The sequence below is a fragment of the Xiphophorus maculatus genome, chromosome 4, assembly GCF_002775205.1.
Source record: "Xiphophorus maculatus strain JP 163 A chromosome 4, X_maculatus-5.0-male, whole genome shotgun sequence".
NCBI lineage: Eukaryota > Metazoa > Chordata > Actinopteri > Cyprinodontiformes > Poeciliidae > Xiphophorus > Xiphophorus maculatus.
In genome coordinates, this window is record NC_036446.1 from 2,330,823 (window position 1) to 2,348,853 (window position 18,031).

Genomic DNA, 18,031 nt, shown 5'->3' on the forward strand with positions numbered 1-18,031 from the left:
TCACGAGGAGTTTGATTTCTCACTGAATTTTATTTTTGTCTTTTAGCAGCTGCAGTAAAACCGAGACGAGTTTTATGATTAAAAAAAAACTGCTGCTAACGCCGCTAAATGTGTCAGGAAGGTTGCAAGGTTTCACCTTTCATCACCTTACAGCTTCCTCACCTGTTCAGGTGTTTCATCTGTTCCAGTCTGCGGTTCAAATAACCGCAGGCTAAACTAAAACAAGCTGTTTTTGTTTTAAGGAAGTTACTCCGTTCAATTAATAAGTCACAAATATTGATATGATAATTTGGATAAAATTGAAAAGGCATAAATGTTCCTGTGTAATTTCTAAAAATGTTTAAATACGTAAAAAACATAATTTAGTATAAGAAATGTTTATTTTTGCCAGTTGATGAGGCTAAAAATGAGCAAATCTGCTGAGTTGTAAATCAAAACACTACGAAATTATTTAACAAATATTAATAGAACTTTATTATAGTTGGATTTTTAGAAGAAAATAATGTTATGAGAAAAAAGTCAAAATAATATAGGTATACAGTTATATTTTGAAAATAAAGTCTTTCTATTACGAGAATTAACTTATGGAAGTAATTTAAATAATATGTGAATAAAGTCGTGATATGAGCATAAAGTTAGATTTCAAGAGTAAAATCATAAAATTACCAGAATAAATTCAGAATATTACAATAAACTCATATTAGAATAATGTTGCAGTAATGTGAATAAAGTTGTAATATGAAAATAAGGTCAGAATATTAACAGAATAATCAAAATAATACAAAAATAAAGTCATGAGTATAAAATTATATTTAGAAATTATTACATATGTCATATTACAGAATTAAGTTCGAATATTATGGCAATAAGTTGTAATTTTCAGACTTTATTCTTTACTTATTTTGGCCCTAACACTCCGTTGTACAAAACTGTAAGAAATTAAAGGGAAGAATCATTTTTATATGCGTTTTATTTGTATTTTGTACAGTTTGTGTCTTTTTCTGGGGATGATGTTACAACATAAATGATAACAAACAGTGAGGGTAACAGAAGAAAGAACATCCAGTAAAAAAAGGACAAAGAGCAGAAATGTTGGTGATATTTTCCCCCTCTGCGGATCGACGGAGACACCTGCTCAGGTGAGGATGTCGTGAGCCTGGTGCTCCACCAGAACCGTCATGTCCTTAACGTCGCTGCACCACGAGTCCAAACGGTCCTTCATGCCTTTAATCTGAAGCAGAAACCGGCGGTTTATGGGTTACTTTATGTTTAAATCAGGAGGAAGTTTGAGGTTCTGAGATCGAGCTCCAACCTGCTGCAGGTCCAGAACTCTGGGCTGCACCCAGGTCATCTGGACCTTCTGGTCCACTTCGTCGATGTTCCCTTTGATCAGGCCCACAGACAGCGCCTTCATCACCAGCAGCTCCACCTGCAGGAGGAACGCAAACGTCAGCAGCCCAGCAGGTCAGCGGCAGCTAAGCTGCAGGAAACAACCTAACCTCGTTGACGGGGATCTTTGCGCTCTGAGCGATTTCTGTGAAGGTGAGCTGTCGGTGATTCGCAGGACGAGTGAACGTCATCTGGAAAAACACAAACACCCATTATGACGAAATATCCCAGCAAAACCATTCACATGCTCACACCAGAACCTAAATGGGAACAGATGTTCCCGGTTAGCCACTGAAATATTCAAGATGGCCCCCATGGTCAAGGAGTTTACTAATACTTATCACAGATGACTGCTTTTGGTTTAAATCATACATAAATGGAACCACAGCAATCATATTTACTGATACTGTTTTCATGTTTCAAGATGGCCACCAGGCCTGTCAAGGAAAATTTATTTTTCTGCTAAAATCAGCAATTAGCCAAACATGTTTTATGACTAATGATAACCAAAGAAACCCTAAATATATTCTTGTGTTTTTTTTTCTGATGAACATTTTTCAAAATGGCTGCCGTGGTTGTAATGACTGATCTATTAAGAGTAATTATTGCCAAGGGTGGGCACAGCTAACCATAAACTCAGGTTCACTAGCTACTAATTTACTAAACAGTAATCTTATCTCTGCTAAACACATAAAAAATTTGCGAGAGCTAATGCTAAACACACAAAAATGAGCAGAAACTAATGCTAAACCGCAAAACAAAAAAATAGCAGATGCGAACACTAAACATAAACAATTAGCCAAAGCTAAACAAAAAAATTAACAAGAATGGCTAAGCACAAAAAATGATCAAAGCTAATGCTAAACAAAAAAAATGTGGAAGCTAACGCTAAACATAAAATCATTAGCTAAAGCTAACATCAACCACTAAAAACAAAAAAAAATGTGGAAGCTAACGCTAAACATAAAATCATTAGCTAAAGCTAACATCAACCACTAAAAACAAAACAATTGTGGAAGCTAATGCTAACCCACTAAAAAACAAAAACACATTAAAAAAATTAGCGGAAGCTAACGCTAGCTATTAAGATGACTGTCTCTGTCTGTCACTCATTTTCATCTCTTTCCAGTTGACAACTGGTGTGAAACCAGCAAAAAGACGTTTTCAGTGTTAAAATCAGATTTTTCCACATGTTATGACTTTAAAGTTGTATGAATAAAATGACCAAAGTCAAAAACAAATGATGTGACAGAGTTAACCGAGGTCATGAAAAGGGTAACAGTTTAGGGCAGCCACTGGTTTAAAAGGCTCAAAAACGGCAGCCATCTTGAAAAATGGCCATCATCCAGAAATTCAAGTGAATTGCATATGACCTGAGGACCTAGCATGCTACTTTATATACTTTATAGTCACACTTTTAAAGACCTTTACAGTAATATTCTGAACTAACAGGTCTGATCAAACAGGAAGTGAAAAACCAACCCACCTCCATGACGCAGAGCAGCTGGATCTTCTGCATCAGTTTAGGTTCATGAGCTGCGAGGTCGGGCTGTGGGTGATAAGAGAAAAATATATTGATGCAAAATTGATCAACAATCAGTGAAGACAAATCAATTTAATTGGCTGCTTTTCAGGTTTAAAAGACATAAATCATACTTTAATTCCTCTTGGAAATGAAGAATTGAGTCACTAAAGGAGTTTTTTGGTCTATATGTCCAGAATGTGCTTTGATTTACATTTTTAAATTAAGGGAAACATACTTTGATGCAAATATGGAGGTTTTAGTGTGGAATCAGTGCAATCGTTAACATAAAGTTGTAATTTTTAAATAAAGAGCGTTCGGCTGGCGCTCCACCTGCTGCCCCCATGCAGACTTGAAGCCCTGGAACTTCTCCACGTTCCCGGCGTTGAAGGCGTATAACGTGTCAATGAGCCACTGCTTGTCTGTGTTCCTCAGGGTCTCCAGCACCGGATGCATCAGCTGCAGAGCAAACAGCAGGACAGTCAGCGTCCCGCCTGTGGAGTCGAACAATAACATCAGTTTTCAGAGGAAACCCCACCAGCTCTCCGAAGTTGTAAACTCCCTCCCCCAGGAGTCCGGCCAGGCCCAGGGTGAACGCTCTCTCCTGCTTCTCTGTTTCTGTGGACAGGAAGTGAGTCAGAGACGGTTTTCTCAGCTTCAGATGCTGTTGCCACAGTTACAGTTTCTCACCTGGAAGGTCTTTGATGTCCACGCAGCCCAGATAGCGTAGCGCGTCCTTGTAGTAGGCGGCGTGGTTCCCGATGATGCGGTAATACTTGCTGGAGAGGTCGTAGAACCGTCCGTGGACCGACGTGATGCCGGGTAAGTTATTCAGCATTTCCTCCACCTCCTCAATGATTTTCTGGAGGCGGAGAATGAAGAGACAGAAAGATCAGCAAACACTGACCATCTTCCATTCATTTCTCAATCGGTTTTTACGTTGCTGCTTTTATTCATTCCCTTCCTTTTATTTTTTTTCATTTTATATTTTCCTTTCTTTTTCCTATGAGGTTTTTACCTTTTATTCATTTTTCCATTTTTTCTCTTCATTCTCTCATTTTTTCCTATTTTCTATTTGTCTTAGTTTTGTTTATTTTTCCTTTAATTTTCCCTTTCATGTTTTTATTCATTTTTTTCCTTTTTTTTTTCTTTCTGTTGTTGTTATTTTCTCACTCATTTTTCTCATTTTCTTTTTATTTATTTTTTGCATATTTTTTCTTTTATCCATATATACACATTTTTCCTTTGATATTTTTTAGGGTTTCTTCCTTTTATTCATTTTTATATTTAAAAAAACAACAACAACGGACTCAATTTATTAATTTTAAAATTTTTTTCTTTTTCATCTTAACTTACTTTACCCCCCATTTGAACCTGATCTAGATTAACCAATCAGCTGAGTTTTCAGAATCGCGCCTCCCAGCGTTTTAAATCTGCGTCACCTTGGTGGCAGGAAGATCGCTGATCTCCAGCTTCAGGCGGCCGATGGACGTCTTGCAGAGAATCACGGCTTCTTCACTGCTTTTCACCTGGATGGTACGAACACACGGCCGGAGCGATCAATAACAGTGATCGGTAAAATTAACAGAAAAATAATCTGAGGCTTCACTGACCTTCTCTTTGGTCTTCTCCAGAAAAGTGATGGCATCTTTAGGATCTGGAAACCAGAAGAAAACATCTCAATGAACACAAAAAGAAGTGAAAATAAAACATTTGAAGAAAATCTGTCCTCTGGTTCTCACCTGACATCTGCTTGGCAACATAAAGGATGATTTCTACCAGAGACAGGGGGTTGATTCTGTGTTCAAAGTCACTGATGAAGTTTTCATACAGCTACAAAAAAAAAGTAATTTAGATTAAAACCTCAGTTTCTGGTTCCTGAAGTAGTTTGAGGAACAGACTCTGTATGCCACACTGACAGTCGGTATTTACCTGTATGAGGCCGTCTCCTGTTTTGAAAAAAGGATCTTTGACAAAGTCTGTCAGCTTCAACGTCAACTGATGCCACAATCTGCAAAAAATAAAAACAAAATCACCAATAAAACCCAGAGAAATGCACAAACCAGCTGCAGATCAGCAGTAGAGACTGTAAATATGATTGTAACTCTATTGCTTTTAAATACCAAAACCCTCTACCCTCAAATCTCAACTTCTCTTTACAAGTTTGTAATTACAATCATGTGAAATTGTTTACATTTACATTAAGGGTTTGCATAGAAATTTGGATATAATCATCTTTATATCAACAATTGTATATATAAATAGGAGAAATAAAAAAAAACATTGGTATTTTAAAAATGTAATATGAAATATATAAAAAAAAGAAAATAATTGACAGCAAAAAAATCTGTATGCTTAAAAATTATTTTTTAAATATTGCAATCATGACAATATATAGGAGGGTCCCTGACTGGAATCACTGGTATATAAAAAAATCTATAAAAATATGGAAAAAGATATTTTCTAAATCAGTAGTATTTTTTAAAAAGTAAGGAAACAAAAAATTAAAGCGTGAAATAAAATAAAAATAACATTTTGACAGCTTAAAAAATAATCAGTGTGCTTTAAACCAGAAATAAACTCATTGTTTAATACTGCAACATTTTAAAGGAGTGTGCACAAATGCAGTGAATGTCCTTTCAAATGACCAAACTGGGTTTGAATGCATAAAATGTTGCATCTAAGCACTTCTTTGCAATTTCTGGTCACTAAATAGTGATTGCTATGGATCACAACACCACAATAATAAATTTTGACGATAAATTATTTAATAAAAAATAATCATTTTCTCCAGGATCAATAATTTTGAATTTCTAAAGAGTTTAGAAATTCAATCTGAGCTTAAAACTCAAACTGGAAGACATTTTAAACAAATAAATGACCTAAAACATAATTATGAACTATAAAGTCCCTAAACAAAATTGTCCGTCAGCAAGTAGTAAATATGTCACAAACTGAACTTAAATAAAAACCTATTCATTTTGACATAGTCAGATTAAATGTTTACATAAACCATTACAATAAGCTTTTAATATTGTTTTTTAGTTAGCTATCCTTAGCTCAATGACTCAGCGTGCCATTTAGAATCAATGGGAAAGCTAACGGAAGCTAAGCTAACAGCTAACTTTTTACCTTTTGTTGTAGAAATCCTCCATAGCGTGCCACTCCGCCGCCATTTCTGGCGTGGAGCTGCTGCTCTGTTGTTGTTTGAGGTACCCGCTGACATCTTTCATGGTAGAAACAAAATAAAGATTTTTTTAGACAGAAAGCTGGTGAGTGTTGTTAAACTATCCGCTAACGTTATGTAGCCTTCTGTGCTCACAGTCTGCGTCTGCGCAGCTGCACGTCGCAAAGGTGTATGGGAAGTAAGATTTAGGGTCCCATCAGCCGTCCGTTCATCAAAAATAAGCGTATAACCTAGCTGATTCAATGTTATTACGATCTACAGAAACATGATAAGTAACCACGTGTTTGATTTATGTGTGTTGAACCACGGATCAATCTAAACGTGACAAAAGACACCACTGACGTATCCAAACAAACTTAATTGGGTCTTGTTGAACCTGCTATTTCCGAGTTACCATGAATGTAGCATTCAAAAAAGGACTACAGCAAATATCTTAGCAGGAAAACTGACAGCTTCCCTCACGTTGGCGTGATTTTAAGGGTTGCTAGGAGGTGTCGGTCTTCATAAACCAACAGAACCGGATCCGAACCGATCCTGCGGGATGGCTGGCTTGTCTTTAGCTGTCAGACTGTGTTGTTTGGACCGCAGGTTGAGTTCAGTAGCAGCCAGGACGATTCGTGCAAAAGGTTAGTGGACTGACAGCTAAACTCTTCCACCAGAACTGGTAATAAAAAAATAAAATAAATAATAATACATGACATTGCGCTGGTTTTCTTTGCAGGTTTCGGTCCCTGTAGGTTGAGTCCAGTTGAAAGTTCAGTATCTTTGTTCAGGTACTTCTCCTGCTGAGGTGACATATGTTTTTATAAATAAACCAGGATTTGAGTAAAGTACTCAAAAATTGTACTCAAGTAATAGTAGAACTACTTCAACATATTTTTTACTGAAGTAAAAGTCAAATTATTACTCAACAGCAAAAAGATACAGAGAAACTGGTAAAATCATATTTAAAAATCCCATCATGAGACTTACCGATGTATAAAGATATTTGGAAATCTTGGTATTTTAAAGACCAAAATAACAATTAATTTTACAAAATAACATCAGATAAAAGAAACATTTTCCATAATTTTTTAAAATATAAAACGTATGAAACTTTTCCAAAAACTGCAGGTGTGTATCAATATTTGGTGAATTTTTGATTCAGACAAGATTGTTCTTGATTCAGAGAAGTTACTCACAGGCATAAGAGTATCCAGAAATTTTACTCAAGTAAGAGTAAAGCAATAAAGTTACTCAAGTGAAAGTATAATTTGCAGCGTAGTTTTAAAAAACTCCTAAAAGTAATTTTTTCCCTAAAATGACTCAGGTAAATGAAGTTACTACCCAACTCGGAAATTAAGATAAACAGTATTATACCTGAACTACATGTTTCCTCTTGTTTCCTGGGCGGGAAAACAGTTTAAATTAGTTACAAAAACTTTTTTTCAGCTAAAAGTATTAATGATTTAACTTTAAATGTGACATTCAAATGTAATAAGAATGAAATAAATCTGCTTGGTCTTTGTTTCTGTTTTTTAGTGAAGTTTTTGCTGATAAAAATGTTCAGTTCTTCTCAGACAGGAGTCGTTTCTCCAGAGGATAATAATCAGGGGACTGTTTGGTGGTGGAGGTGAATCCGTTCGGCCGCAGACTCTGCAGGATGTCGCCAAAAACATCCGAGAGCGGCGCTGCAAAAGGGTGGTGGTGATGGCCGGAGCCGGGATCAGCACTCCGAGCGGCATCCCAGATTTCAGGTGCAAATACCCGCCTCTGATTGGCAGATAGGAGCTGATCCTGAAATAAAATCCCAATTTTAATCTCAACTTCTTCACCAGCTGTTGAATGTGGGAAGTAAAAGACAAAGAATCATCATTTAAAAATCCTAAATATTCATACAGTGACACCTTTTCAATTTTCAGATCTACAGTTGTAGTAATGACTGGAAAATCCTTACTTTCAAATTTCCAATTAGAATACAGCATCACCTTTGATTTATTTGTACTTAACTGAGCATTCACCTGTTTAGTCTGCTTTAATCCAACTCCAGTCCGTTTGCCTAGAAAGTTCGTAATCGGACCAAAAAAAGTGACCTCTGTTCTGCCTACAAACCTCGGCCTGGGTTCGGTTGAGGTGAACTCTGGTGCGGTTTGAATGCATATGTGAACACCAAGCGGACCAGATACTGCTACACAGTGGTGGAGAAAGTACTCAAAAAATGTACTTGAGTAAATGTACAAATACACAGCGGAATTATGTAGCGGAATTCTATTACTGACGATTAGACAGACATCTTGTCCCGCTCAGAGGAAACCACTGCGCATGTCTTGGAGCTCCGCGTGCGAGTGAAACGGGGAGGCGATGGGTGACAGCAGACACACGTAATCAGTAAGTCACGTTATTGCTTGGATTTTACAGCGCCTTGTCAAGTCCCTGAACTTCACATTTTAACGGAAAAAAGCGCAATGCCACTTGGATGTAACGAGTAACGCGGCAGTTTTGTAGAAATGTAGTGTATAAAGTACAGATACTTACTGTAAAATGTAGTGGAATAAAAGTCGACAGTATCCATTATTAAATCTACTTAAATAAAGTACAGATACACAATAATTGTACTTAAGTACAGTAACGAAGTACTTGTACTTCATTACTTTCCACCACTGCTGCTAGAAAAGCAGGAAGTGGATTACAGCGCAAGGCATTCTGGGTAAATACAACCAAAATTAGAACATGCTAGTCTAGCATGAGCAGGAGAAATGACAATAGAGAAATCCTTCAACTGCTAAAATCTGACGCCACTCCATTTTTGTTTACATTTGTTGAAGAAGGAAGTTGCACTCAGTGTCTCCAGAGGTTTTTGTGTCGTTTCCTTCAGTGATTTTTGGTGCAGTGCCCCCACAGGCCAGGAAGGGAACAGGTTTTCCAATTAGTTTGGTTCGGTTGTCACAGTCCAGCGTGGAAATGAACTGCAGCAGCTGAAAATGTAGCAAATGTTGCAAATTTGGTTCCCAATCGATCCAAATGTACCAGACTATCAGGTGGGAAAACAGCCTAAAACAAGACTTAGTTGATAAAGATTTGACTTTAAATGATTAAAAGCAACCAGCACCCCTTGCGACCTCATTAGGGATCATATTAATGATCCCTTGGTCATTAGGGATATGCATGTAAAATAATGGCTGAATGGATGGATGCTTGAAATCACTGTTAGTGAGAAACCAGAACAATATAAAACAGAATCATCAGCATAAACACAAAATTTTGCATGAGTCACATTTAAATTAAGACTATTTACATATATAATTAACAAAAATTGTATATGTAATCTTTGTTAATTACATATGTATAATTACATATATTATAACATATATAATACATGTAATTATATATGTATATATGCATTTTTGTTTTCTGGACCTGCAGGTCTCCGGGCAGCGGCCTGTATGACAACCTGCAGCAGTACGACCTGCCATACGCCGAGGCCATCTTCGAGATCGGATTCTTCCATCGAAACCCAAATCCCTTCTTCGCCCTGGCCAAAGAGCTGTACCCGGGTAACTACCAGCCCAACCTGACCCACTACTTTGTCCGCCTGCTTCACCAGAAGGGCCAGCTGCTGCGGATGTACACGCAGAACATCGACGGGCTGGAGAGACGTAGGTATTTCCAAAGCTCCCTGCAGTCCAGATGGGTGTTGTTGTGTTTTAATGTTTGCTCTCTGCTGTTTGTGGATCAAGTTGCAGGAGTTCCTCCGGAGATGCTGGTGGAGGCCCACGGCACGTTTGCAACCGCCACCTGCACCTCCTGCCTGCGGAAATATGACGGCGAGGAGCTCAGAGTGAGTCACAAAGTCTTCACTTCACTTTATGAATTTAATGGATTTGACTTAAATGGGACTGTGAACATTACTGAAAATACACCTCATTTTGCAAAATGCTAATTTTGCCAAGTTGGAATGAAATTAGCAAAATGCTAAAAACTTGCTAATAAATACGTCTCATATGACGCTACACTTCCGGGAACTTTGTAGCTGGCAGCCATCTTGGTAGGTATGAACCAAGCTGTCATGTTTTCAGCCAGAGGTGATGAGCGGGGCCGTCCCTCGGTGTCCCACCTGTAAGGGCGTGGTGAAGCCTGACATCGTGTTTTTTGGAGAGGAACTTCCTCTGAGTTTCTTCAAGTACCTGACAGATTTCCCACTGGCCGACCTGCTGATCGTCATGGGAACATCACTGGAGGTGAGCGTCATAGCAACCAAACATGGTGCCACTTTGTTTTCTTCGCTCCACGTTTTTTAAGACAGTTGTCCCCAACCGTTTTATCACAGCGGACCGGTCAAGACTTGGATATTTTACTGCAGCCAGGGCGGAGGGTGGGTGGATCGTCAGATAAGGCTTCTGCATGTTGGTGTGTCAGCTACAGCCTAGTTCACATGGAACAATTTGACATTTTTTGCCCTGGTTTCCCTAACTAAGAGCGAGAACGCAACCTGTTGAAGAGACTTTATTCTAGACTTTATTTTTTAAACAAAGTAAATGTTAACGTTTCATGATATTTATATCCATTTCAAACACTGATTATGGTTAGGATGCGTATATAACATAAGCTACATATATGGACGATACATTGTCCCAGAAGTTTTTGTGATAAACAATAATATTGTTGTTTTGAAACCATTTTCAAGTAAATTGTAATGGTGTAATAATGCAATGACACTCTCTTAGAGATCAATAATATTGAAGTCCTAATGAGCATTAACACTGGAACTGGAAGACATTTAAAATATCCAAAATAAATCAACAAAACAACAGAAACAACACATAAATTGAATTAGGAAGTCTCTGCAAACAAACTTGTCCTTCAAAAAACTAAAGGCTAATTGAGACCAAAGCACCGAACTGAAGACTTTAGTCATCTAGTTTTTGGTTGAAAGAGAAAAACAATAAATCATGAAAATGGAAATGATTGAGCTTGGTTTAATTTATCATGTGATTGATTAATTGATTATTATTTATTGTGGCACACCAACATATTTAAATATATAATTCTAATGTGCTGTATATTGTTTCAGCATATATTAAAAAATTATGATAAAAACTTAATTCTGAAGGTGTGGTGGGTTTTATCTTGAGCCGTTTCAAAAATCTCCCGCCTGTTAAGTCACGTTCCACAGGAACTGCGCCGTTACCTAGCAACCCCAGCCACGTTACCTAGCAACCAAAACTTGTCTGCAGGACGTTTGTGCGGCTGGTTTTAGCGCTGAAAAGCCACGTTTTCTGGCCTGCAGGTGGAGCCGTTTGCCAGCCTGGCCGGAGCCGTGCGCAGCTCCGTGCCCCGCCTCCTCATCAACCGGGACCTGGTGGGGCCCTTCGCGTGGGGGCGGCGGCCTCATGACGTCACTCAGCTGGGTGACGTGGTCAGCGGCGTGAAGGAACTCGTCGACGCTCTGGACTGGACTCGCGAGCTGGACGCTCTAATGGCGGCCGGAAGTCAGGAAATTTGATGATTTTTCTGGGTTTTTAAATTTGTTAAGATTTGTTGTTTCTTCTTCTGAGTTTTGCTCTGATTTTCAGAGCAGAAGAAACTGAGCAGAACTCGGTTTGTTTGCTCTCAGTTTTATGAGAAATCAAAGTCTGTGACGTCCGACGGCGTATGAGGGCCATTGTAGATAATATAAAAGGAGGAGTAAATTTCTGCCAAAAAACTCAAAAATGTTCAGGTTAATTTTAGAAACTTTCTAGAAAACACATGAAAATTTCTGAGTTTAAAGTCAAAAATTTAGCTTGAAAAAAATCTGAAATTTTTAGATTAATCTTACACACCTTTGAGAAAAAAACGTGGAAATTCCTGAGTTTTAAGTCCCAAATTTGCTAAAAAGAATAAAACAGATTTTTTTAGAATAATCTTAGAAGTTTTCTAGAAAGAAAACATGGAAATTTCTGAGTTGAAAAGCTGAAGAGTTGAACATTTTCCACTTATGAAATTTCTGAGTTTTTGGCTGAAATTAACTGATTTTTTTCTGTCTCCGATGGCGTAATATGCTGCTGTGGTAACAGTTGCTGTGGTAACAGCTGCTGTGTTCTGGTCTCTATTTTACTACCATCACTGTAGTCACCAGATCAAATAAGGTTTTAAGTTGTGAATAATTTAGTTCTCATTTGAACTTTTAGTTACATCTGAAATGTTTAATTTTATTTAATGTTTCTTTCTTCTGGTTTCTTTAAACAAGCAACTTTCAGCTCCTGTAACTGATTATTTGTTTGTGGTTAGAAAACTGAAATGAAAACGTTTCGGCTCCTTCATCATGGAGAATGTTTGCATTTTTAAACATTTAGTTATTTATTAAGTCAGATGCATGTAATTTTAAAATTTTTAAGCTACTACTGGTTATTGTTTTGCAATATATGATGGTCTTCAATTTTAACGTCATTGGCTCAAAACAGGGGTCCCCAAACTTTCTCCTGTGAGGGCCACATAACTTGTCCCTTCTCTGATGGGGGCCGGGGTCAGTTTGTAACAGAAAAAGTGTGACGATTGTAAGAGTGCTAAACATAAAAATGTATTGTTTTTCAGAAAGCACAATCAAATAACCTTTTCTGGATTCTTCATAGAACAATAGTTAGGAAATAACACTATTTATGAAATAAATAATAACCAAATAACACTGGGTTCTCCACATAAAAAAAAGGGTTAGGGTCAATTATATGCATGTATAAAATAGTTACTAACTAGTAGTTAATAATAAAGTTCATTACTAACATTTATTTTATTGCAAAAGTCCAACTTATCAAATAAAAATGCACATATATGAAAATACTCTGGTATTGTTCAGGGGGCCGGACCAAATGTGGAGGCGGGCCGCATCTGGCCCGCGGGCCGTAGTTTGGGGACCACTGGCTCAAAAGAATAAATCTGCCAATATCACTGAATAAAACTGATGCTATTAAAATGAATTATTTTATTGCTATTTATCTATTTAATTTATCTATTTATTTATTTATAATTGTCTTCCGCTTATGTTTCTAAATTTAATTCTGTATTTTCCTTTTTTATTAATTTAATTTTGGCCTTCAGAATGTTATTTGCACAGTTTTACTCACATATTTCCATAAATATTCCATATTTCCATTTTTATGTCAAAGTGTAATAAATATTTAGTTTTAGATTTTATAATCTAAAACTATTTAGAAACTTATTTTCTTTATTAAATAAGTGCATCCATAATTCTTTTACTGTCAATAAAAAAGTATTTAATTGTATATTAAAATTAAAATAATTTTAGTATTTGCACCATGACACGATTAATCTCTAAGGTAAAAGACAAATGTAGAATCTATTTAACTGGCCTTAGATTAAGCAAATAAGTAGCAATAAGTCTCAAAAATTCGTTTACAGATATTTTAAAAAAAGAGATTCTGAAGAAATTCGACTAATTTATCAATTGTTTGTTTTTATAATCGATTAAAACTCATTACAAATTCTCAAAAAAGAGAGATGATGTGAATTAATTTCCCTTTAAATGGAAATCAAACAGGAACGTTTACAGCGGCCAGCAGGGGGAGCCAGAGTGCAGCTAAAATAGTTTCCTGAGTCTTAAACGTGTAGAAATGTTGTCCAGCTGACGGAACACAGCGGAGCCCGTAAAGGTAAAACAATAAATGACCAATTTCTGAAAATAAAAGCAGTTCTGGTATTTACCCGCAAATCTGGATTGTCAGAAAAGAAGACAGAAAAATATGAATTATTCCCAGCGATGCGTCAGTATGTGTGATGTTTTCTCCCAGCACTGAAAATATCTTTTTTTTTACAGAGTAATATATGATGGCACATTTAAGACCATTGCAGAAAGAAAAAAAGAGTAAAATTCTGCCAAAAAAACTCAGGAAAACTTCTAATCTCAGACATTTTCAAAAGTAGGAAATTTTCGACTTCAAATTTTCTGTTTTTTTCTTGCAAATTTTTTGACTTTTGAAACTTATATTTCCAAGTTTTCCTGGATACTTTACCCACGGTGAGTAACCAAACATTTACAGACACAGACACTTACCTGCAGGTTTTGTTAAAGTTTCATAGGTTTAAAAATGTACTTTGTCTCTACTTTTTGTCATTTTTAGATATTAAATGATAAGTTATAAATTATACAGTAGTTGAGTAGTCTTTTTATAAAAACTTGACTAATACAGTAAATATGTTTAAATCTTATAAATGCAATGAAACATTTGCAAAACAGTTAAAAATGCTCTTCATAGATTTATTTCTGTTTATTCTTTTCAGTTTCTTTCCACATTATGGATCCTAAAGTTTCTGAATGCAGATTCAGAGGGAATGTTTAGGAGTTTTCCAACAGTTGGAATCACATTTCCGGATACATTTATGATCTGAAGTGTGAAAGCCGATCAATCAAACGGATCACCCATGAGCTCATTTATTTGTGTTTAACGTTCAAATAAACCAGCATTAACACAATTGCAAAAGCTCTGATTTCCATTTCATTTCGTCGCCACGGCGACGGGTCCATTACCAGAAATCCTGCAGAGAAACAAAAGACCTCTCACCTTTTTTAAACCTTCATTGTGAAGGAATACCATGCAGTAATGCAGCTGCTACACATTTTGATTTAAACTGAACTGGTAGGAAAAAACGCTGAAATGTAGAAGAGAAGCTCACTCCTCCTCAGGCTTCATTTTATTTAAACGAAGAGGTAAAATTTTAACAATTTCACAGCAAATTTACTGGCATTTAGTGCTTAAACCTATGATGGAGTGTTAGGGCTACACTAAGAAAAGAAACCTAAGGTTACGACAATAAAGTTAGGTGGACAGGAGTTCACTTTTTGGTTTGATTAATCATTCACACCTCACCAAATGAACCAAACTTTCTACACATACGCAGTGATATTTAGTTAAAAGTGGACTAAACAGGGCGGGTGTGAACGCACCTTTAGTTCTCCTGCTAAATATCTCACCTTAAAACCCAACAAATGGATTGTGCAGCACATTTTTAAATAATTGTTGATGTGAGTTCAAACCACAGCTTTTCTAACTTCCTGTAACCACTAGCTGGACTGCAGCAGTAACACCAACATCTATGCAAACACAAAGTGGAGATTTAGCTCCAGTTTTTCCTCTATTTTATTAAAACTTATGGTGTTTTTTCCTGCACAGTATGGATTTGCTGCTAATTTGGCTTTAGGTGCCAACAGGGGGCGCTGCAGCTCAGTAACATCCCTTCATCCTTTGCTATCGCATTTAGATGAGTAGAAGAAGTGGCTGTGAAGTTTCTAATAAATTTGTTGCCATCTGTAAGATAATAATAAAAATAATAATAATAATAATAATAATAATAATAATAATAATAATAATAAATAAAACTGAGGATTTGGGAGGTAATTAATACTCTGGGATTGGGATAAACCGCAGAGATTTAAATGTATTTTTTATTTGAACCTGAACACGTTTTCAGACTCTGATCTCTCTCAGGTTTTTATAGGTTGTTGTGTTGCAGATCATTACAGATCCGACGAACTTCAGTGCCTCCTAAATCAAATCCTCACACTGATCACACGTTACCTGATTTTCTGTCCCGTCTGGAGCAAAATGCATTTCAAAGTGCTGCTTTGAAAATAACAAGTAATGTAGTTTACGTGAAACCTTTTCTGTCTGTGTTCATGTTCTTCTCGGAGGAAAAACGTTAAAACATTTTGGTTATTATTCATCATCTGTCTCACTTTTCACGTGGTTTGTTTTCATTGAGATCAGCTGATTATCATCAATAGTTTTACAATATTTTATGTTTTATTGTTGGTTTTGTTTGTATACTTTGGCTACACTGTGTTGAGGGGTTTGTGTTTAAAGTGTTTCAATGTTGCGACGATTTACCAGGCACAAAGTGCCATTTCATAGCACAATCAAGTAACTATGTTAGCTTCAGTTATTTAAAAGTAATTTAAAGTCAACCAAAATTAAAATTTGTTTCACTTTCATACTTTCATTTTGGGTCTCAACTGATTCTGAAAAAACACACCCAAGCACTTTTTGGCAATAATTTAATATTTGTTTGAGTTCTTGAAAATTAACTTTTTCAAAAACATCCAGCTTTTGAAACTGCTGAAATCAGCAGGCACTGCTCGTTACCTAGCAACCCCAGTGGAACTCTGCCTGTTACCTAGCAACTCAAGCCAGACTCCACCACGTTTAGTCAGCTGGTTTTTCCGTTGATTGCACTGTACAATGGCTGCTGGCTCTCATAATGTTATGACTTTTTGTCGTATGACATTTGGTCTTATATCTATTTTTGTAACATTACGACTTTTTTTCTCGTTCTATCACAACTAATCTCACAATATGACATTTGTTGTGTGACTTTGTTCTTGTAACATTATATTACTCTCATAATATGAGTTTTTAATTGTTACTACAAATTTATTCTAATATTTTTGACTTTTTGTCATATGACTTTATTCTTGTAATTTTTTTCTTTGCCTGGCACTAACACTCTGTCTTAGATAACGTGTAAAGTTGTAACAAAAATAATTTATGTGTTTACTTTTTATTTATTTTATTTTTTGACAGGCCTTTCTGGGCTTCCATTGGATTTTTCTGATTTATTTCATTGCACAGCAGCAGACTCCAGTTGTTTACTAGATTCTGGATAATGAAACATTTCCTCTGCCTTAAGGTCTAAAACATTTTCTGAAGGAACAGATAGTTGTGTTTTTGAGAAATAAGGTTTTTCAAGTGAGGACATTTCACAAGTCACAACGACTCAGGTGCAGAACTATTTAAATATATAGGAATAGATCACAAAGGAAAGTCTAGTTGTCTCTTATAGGGATGAACTCCTCTGTTTCTGCCTCATCCCGCTGACTAAGCAAACATAAAGACATTCAGAGCTGAAAAGGTGTCCAGCGTCTCCATTTATCGCCTCTCCAGCGCCGCCATTTATATCCTGCTCACATCTGCTCACAGGAAGTCATTCGTCCACTGAGCAAATTTAGCATCATGTAATGATGCATGAAACACCAGAAACAGCAGACAGCTCTCTGCTCACCAATCAGTCACCATCTGAAGTATTCGGCTGCGACAGATGGAGGTTAGATGAGAGTCAGAATGAGAAGTTATTCTTCATGTATCTAACAGCAAATGCTCTTTAGATGTGAGGATAATCACCAGTTTGCCTCGGTTGCAGCTGTTGGAGCCGTTGGCAGTGGTTGGGTTAAGGCGTTATGACAGGAAGTCAAATTTCTTATAAGTCATGTTTGACATATGTAGCATTTTTATAACAACTGATGGTAACAGGAACTTGATTGTGATATAAAGTTTCACTAGGTGACTGGAAAACACACAACACCTTTAAAAGCTGTTTGAAGAGATTAAAAACTGAACGCTGCCTCACCTTGATTAGTTCTGGTTCTGGTAACAATGATGTAGTTTTTCCAGATAAACAACTCTGGAGCAAGTTGAGTTCACAAATGTTGGTGTTTTGTTGAGAGCTGACGCCCGTTTCTCCTTTTTGGTCCAGGATAAACATCAAAGTCTGGAACGCTGCTTCATTTCTGACGTCGTCTCTAACCTTCCTGCTGCAGGACTGCAGATTGGAGCAGAAGACATTTCTGCTTAATATTTAATAACACCCAGTGTGAGTCCTCTGGTGTCCAATTTGCACGTCTCAGCTGGGTTTCTATTCAGAACTCGTCTCATTTAATGTAACATCGATCAAAAAGCATCGCCAGAGCTGCTCTCAGTTTCTTTATAAGCTTTAAGTATTTTACAGTTTTCTCTCACAGAAATAAAAATCTGCTCTCCTATGTCGTCAAAAACGTGCAACACCTAAAACATACCAAAGTATTTAAAAAACTACTGCTGTAACTAATGAAAACTAGCAAACACTCTAAAAACTTGTTAAAACTAACTAAAGTAGAAAAACAAAAAGACATTGATGAATAACCCAAAACT

General features: G+C 36.6%; 2 protein-coding genes across 4 annotated transcripts; one reads left to right on the top strand and one right to left on the bottom strand.

Moving 5' to 3' along the window:
- Nucleotides 1-952: 952 nt before the first annotated feature.
- psmd13 (proteasome 26S subunit, non-ATPase 13) lies at nucleotides 953-6,249 on the bottom strand. The gene is made up of 12 exons (XM_005808102.3): nucleotides 6,044-6,249; nucleotides 4,844-4,922; nucleotides 4,654-4,744; nucleotides 4,525-4,568; nucleotides 4,354-4,440; nucleotides 3,602-3,773; nucleotides 3,450-3,529; nucleotides 3,245-3,370; nucleotides 2,876-2,938; nucleotides 1,500-1,580; nucleotides 1,313-1,429; nucleotides 953-1,231 (listed from the first exon to the last, which is right to left on the bottom strand). Exons 1-12 carry the CDS (start codon nucleotides 6,142-6,144, stop codon nucleotides 1,136-1,138), a joined length of 1,137 nt encoding a protein of 378 aa, XP_005808159.1. The 5' UTR covers nucleotides 6,145-6,249; the 3' UTR covers nucleotides 953-1,135.
- A 277-nt stretch (nucleotides 6,250-6,526) lies between these two features.
- Nucleotides 6,527-11,789, top strand: sirt3 (sirtuin 3). 3 transcript variants are annotated; one of them, XM_023331975.1, is made up of 7 exons: nucleotides 6,527-6,724; nucleotides 6,820-6,871; nucleotides 7,658-7,834; nucleotides 9,501-9,733; nucleotides 9,815-9,915; nucleotides 10,154-10,315; nucleotides 11,365-11,789. In XM_023331975.1, the coding sequence occupies exons 1-7, from the start codon at nucleotides 6,640-6,642 to the stop codon at nucleotides 11,578-11,580; spliced, it is 1,026 nt and encodes a 341-aa protein (XP_023187743.1). In that variant the 5' UTR covers nucleotides 6,527-6,639; the 3' UTR covers nucleotides 11,581-11,789. The 3 variants fall into 3 exon arrangements, with proteins under 3 accessions (XP_023187743.1, XP_023187744.1, XP_014327636.1); XM_023331976.1 differs by having other exon boundaries at nucleotides 6,678-6,724; nucleotides 6,820-6,888; XM_014472150.2 differs by lacking the exon at nucleotides 6,527-6,724 and having other exon boundaries at nucleotides 7,648-7,834.
- Nucleotides 11,790-18,031: the final 6,242 nt, after the last annotated feature.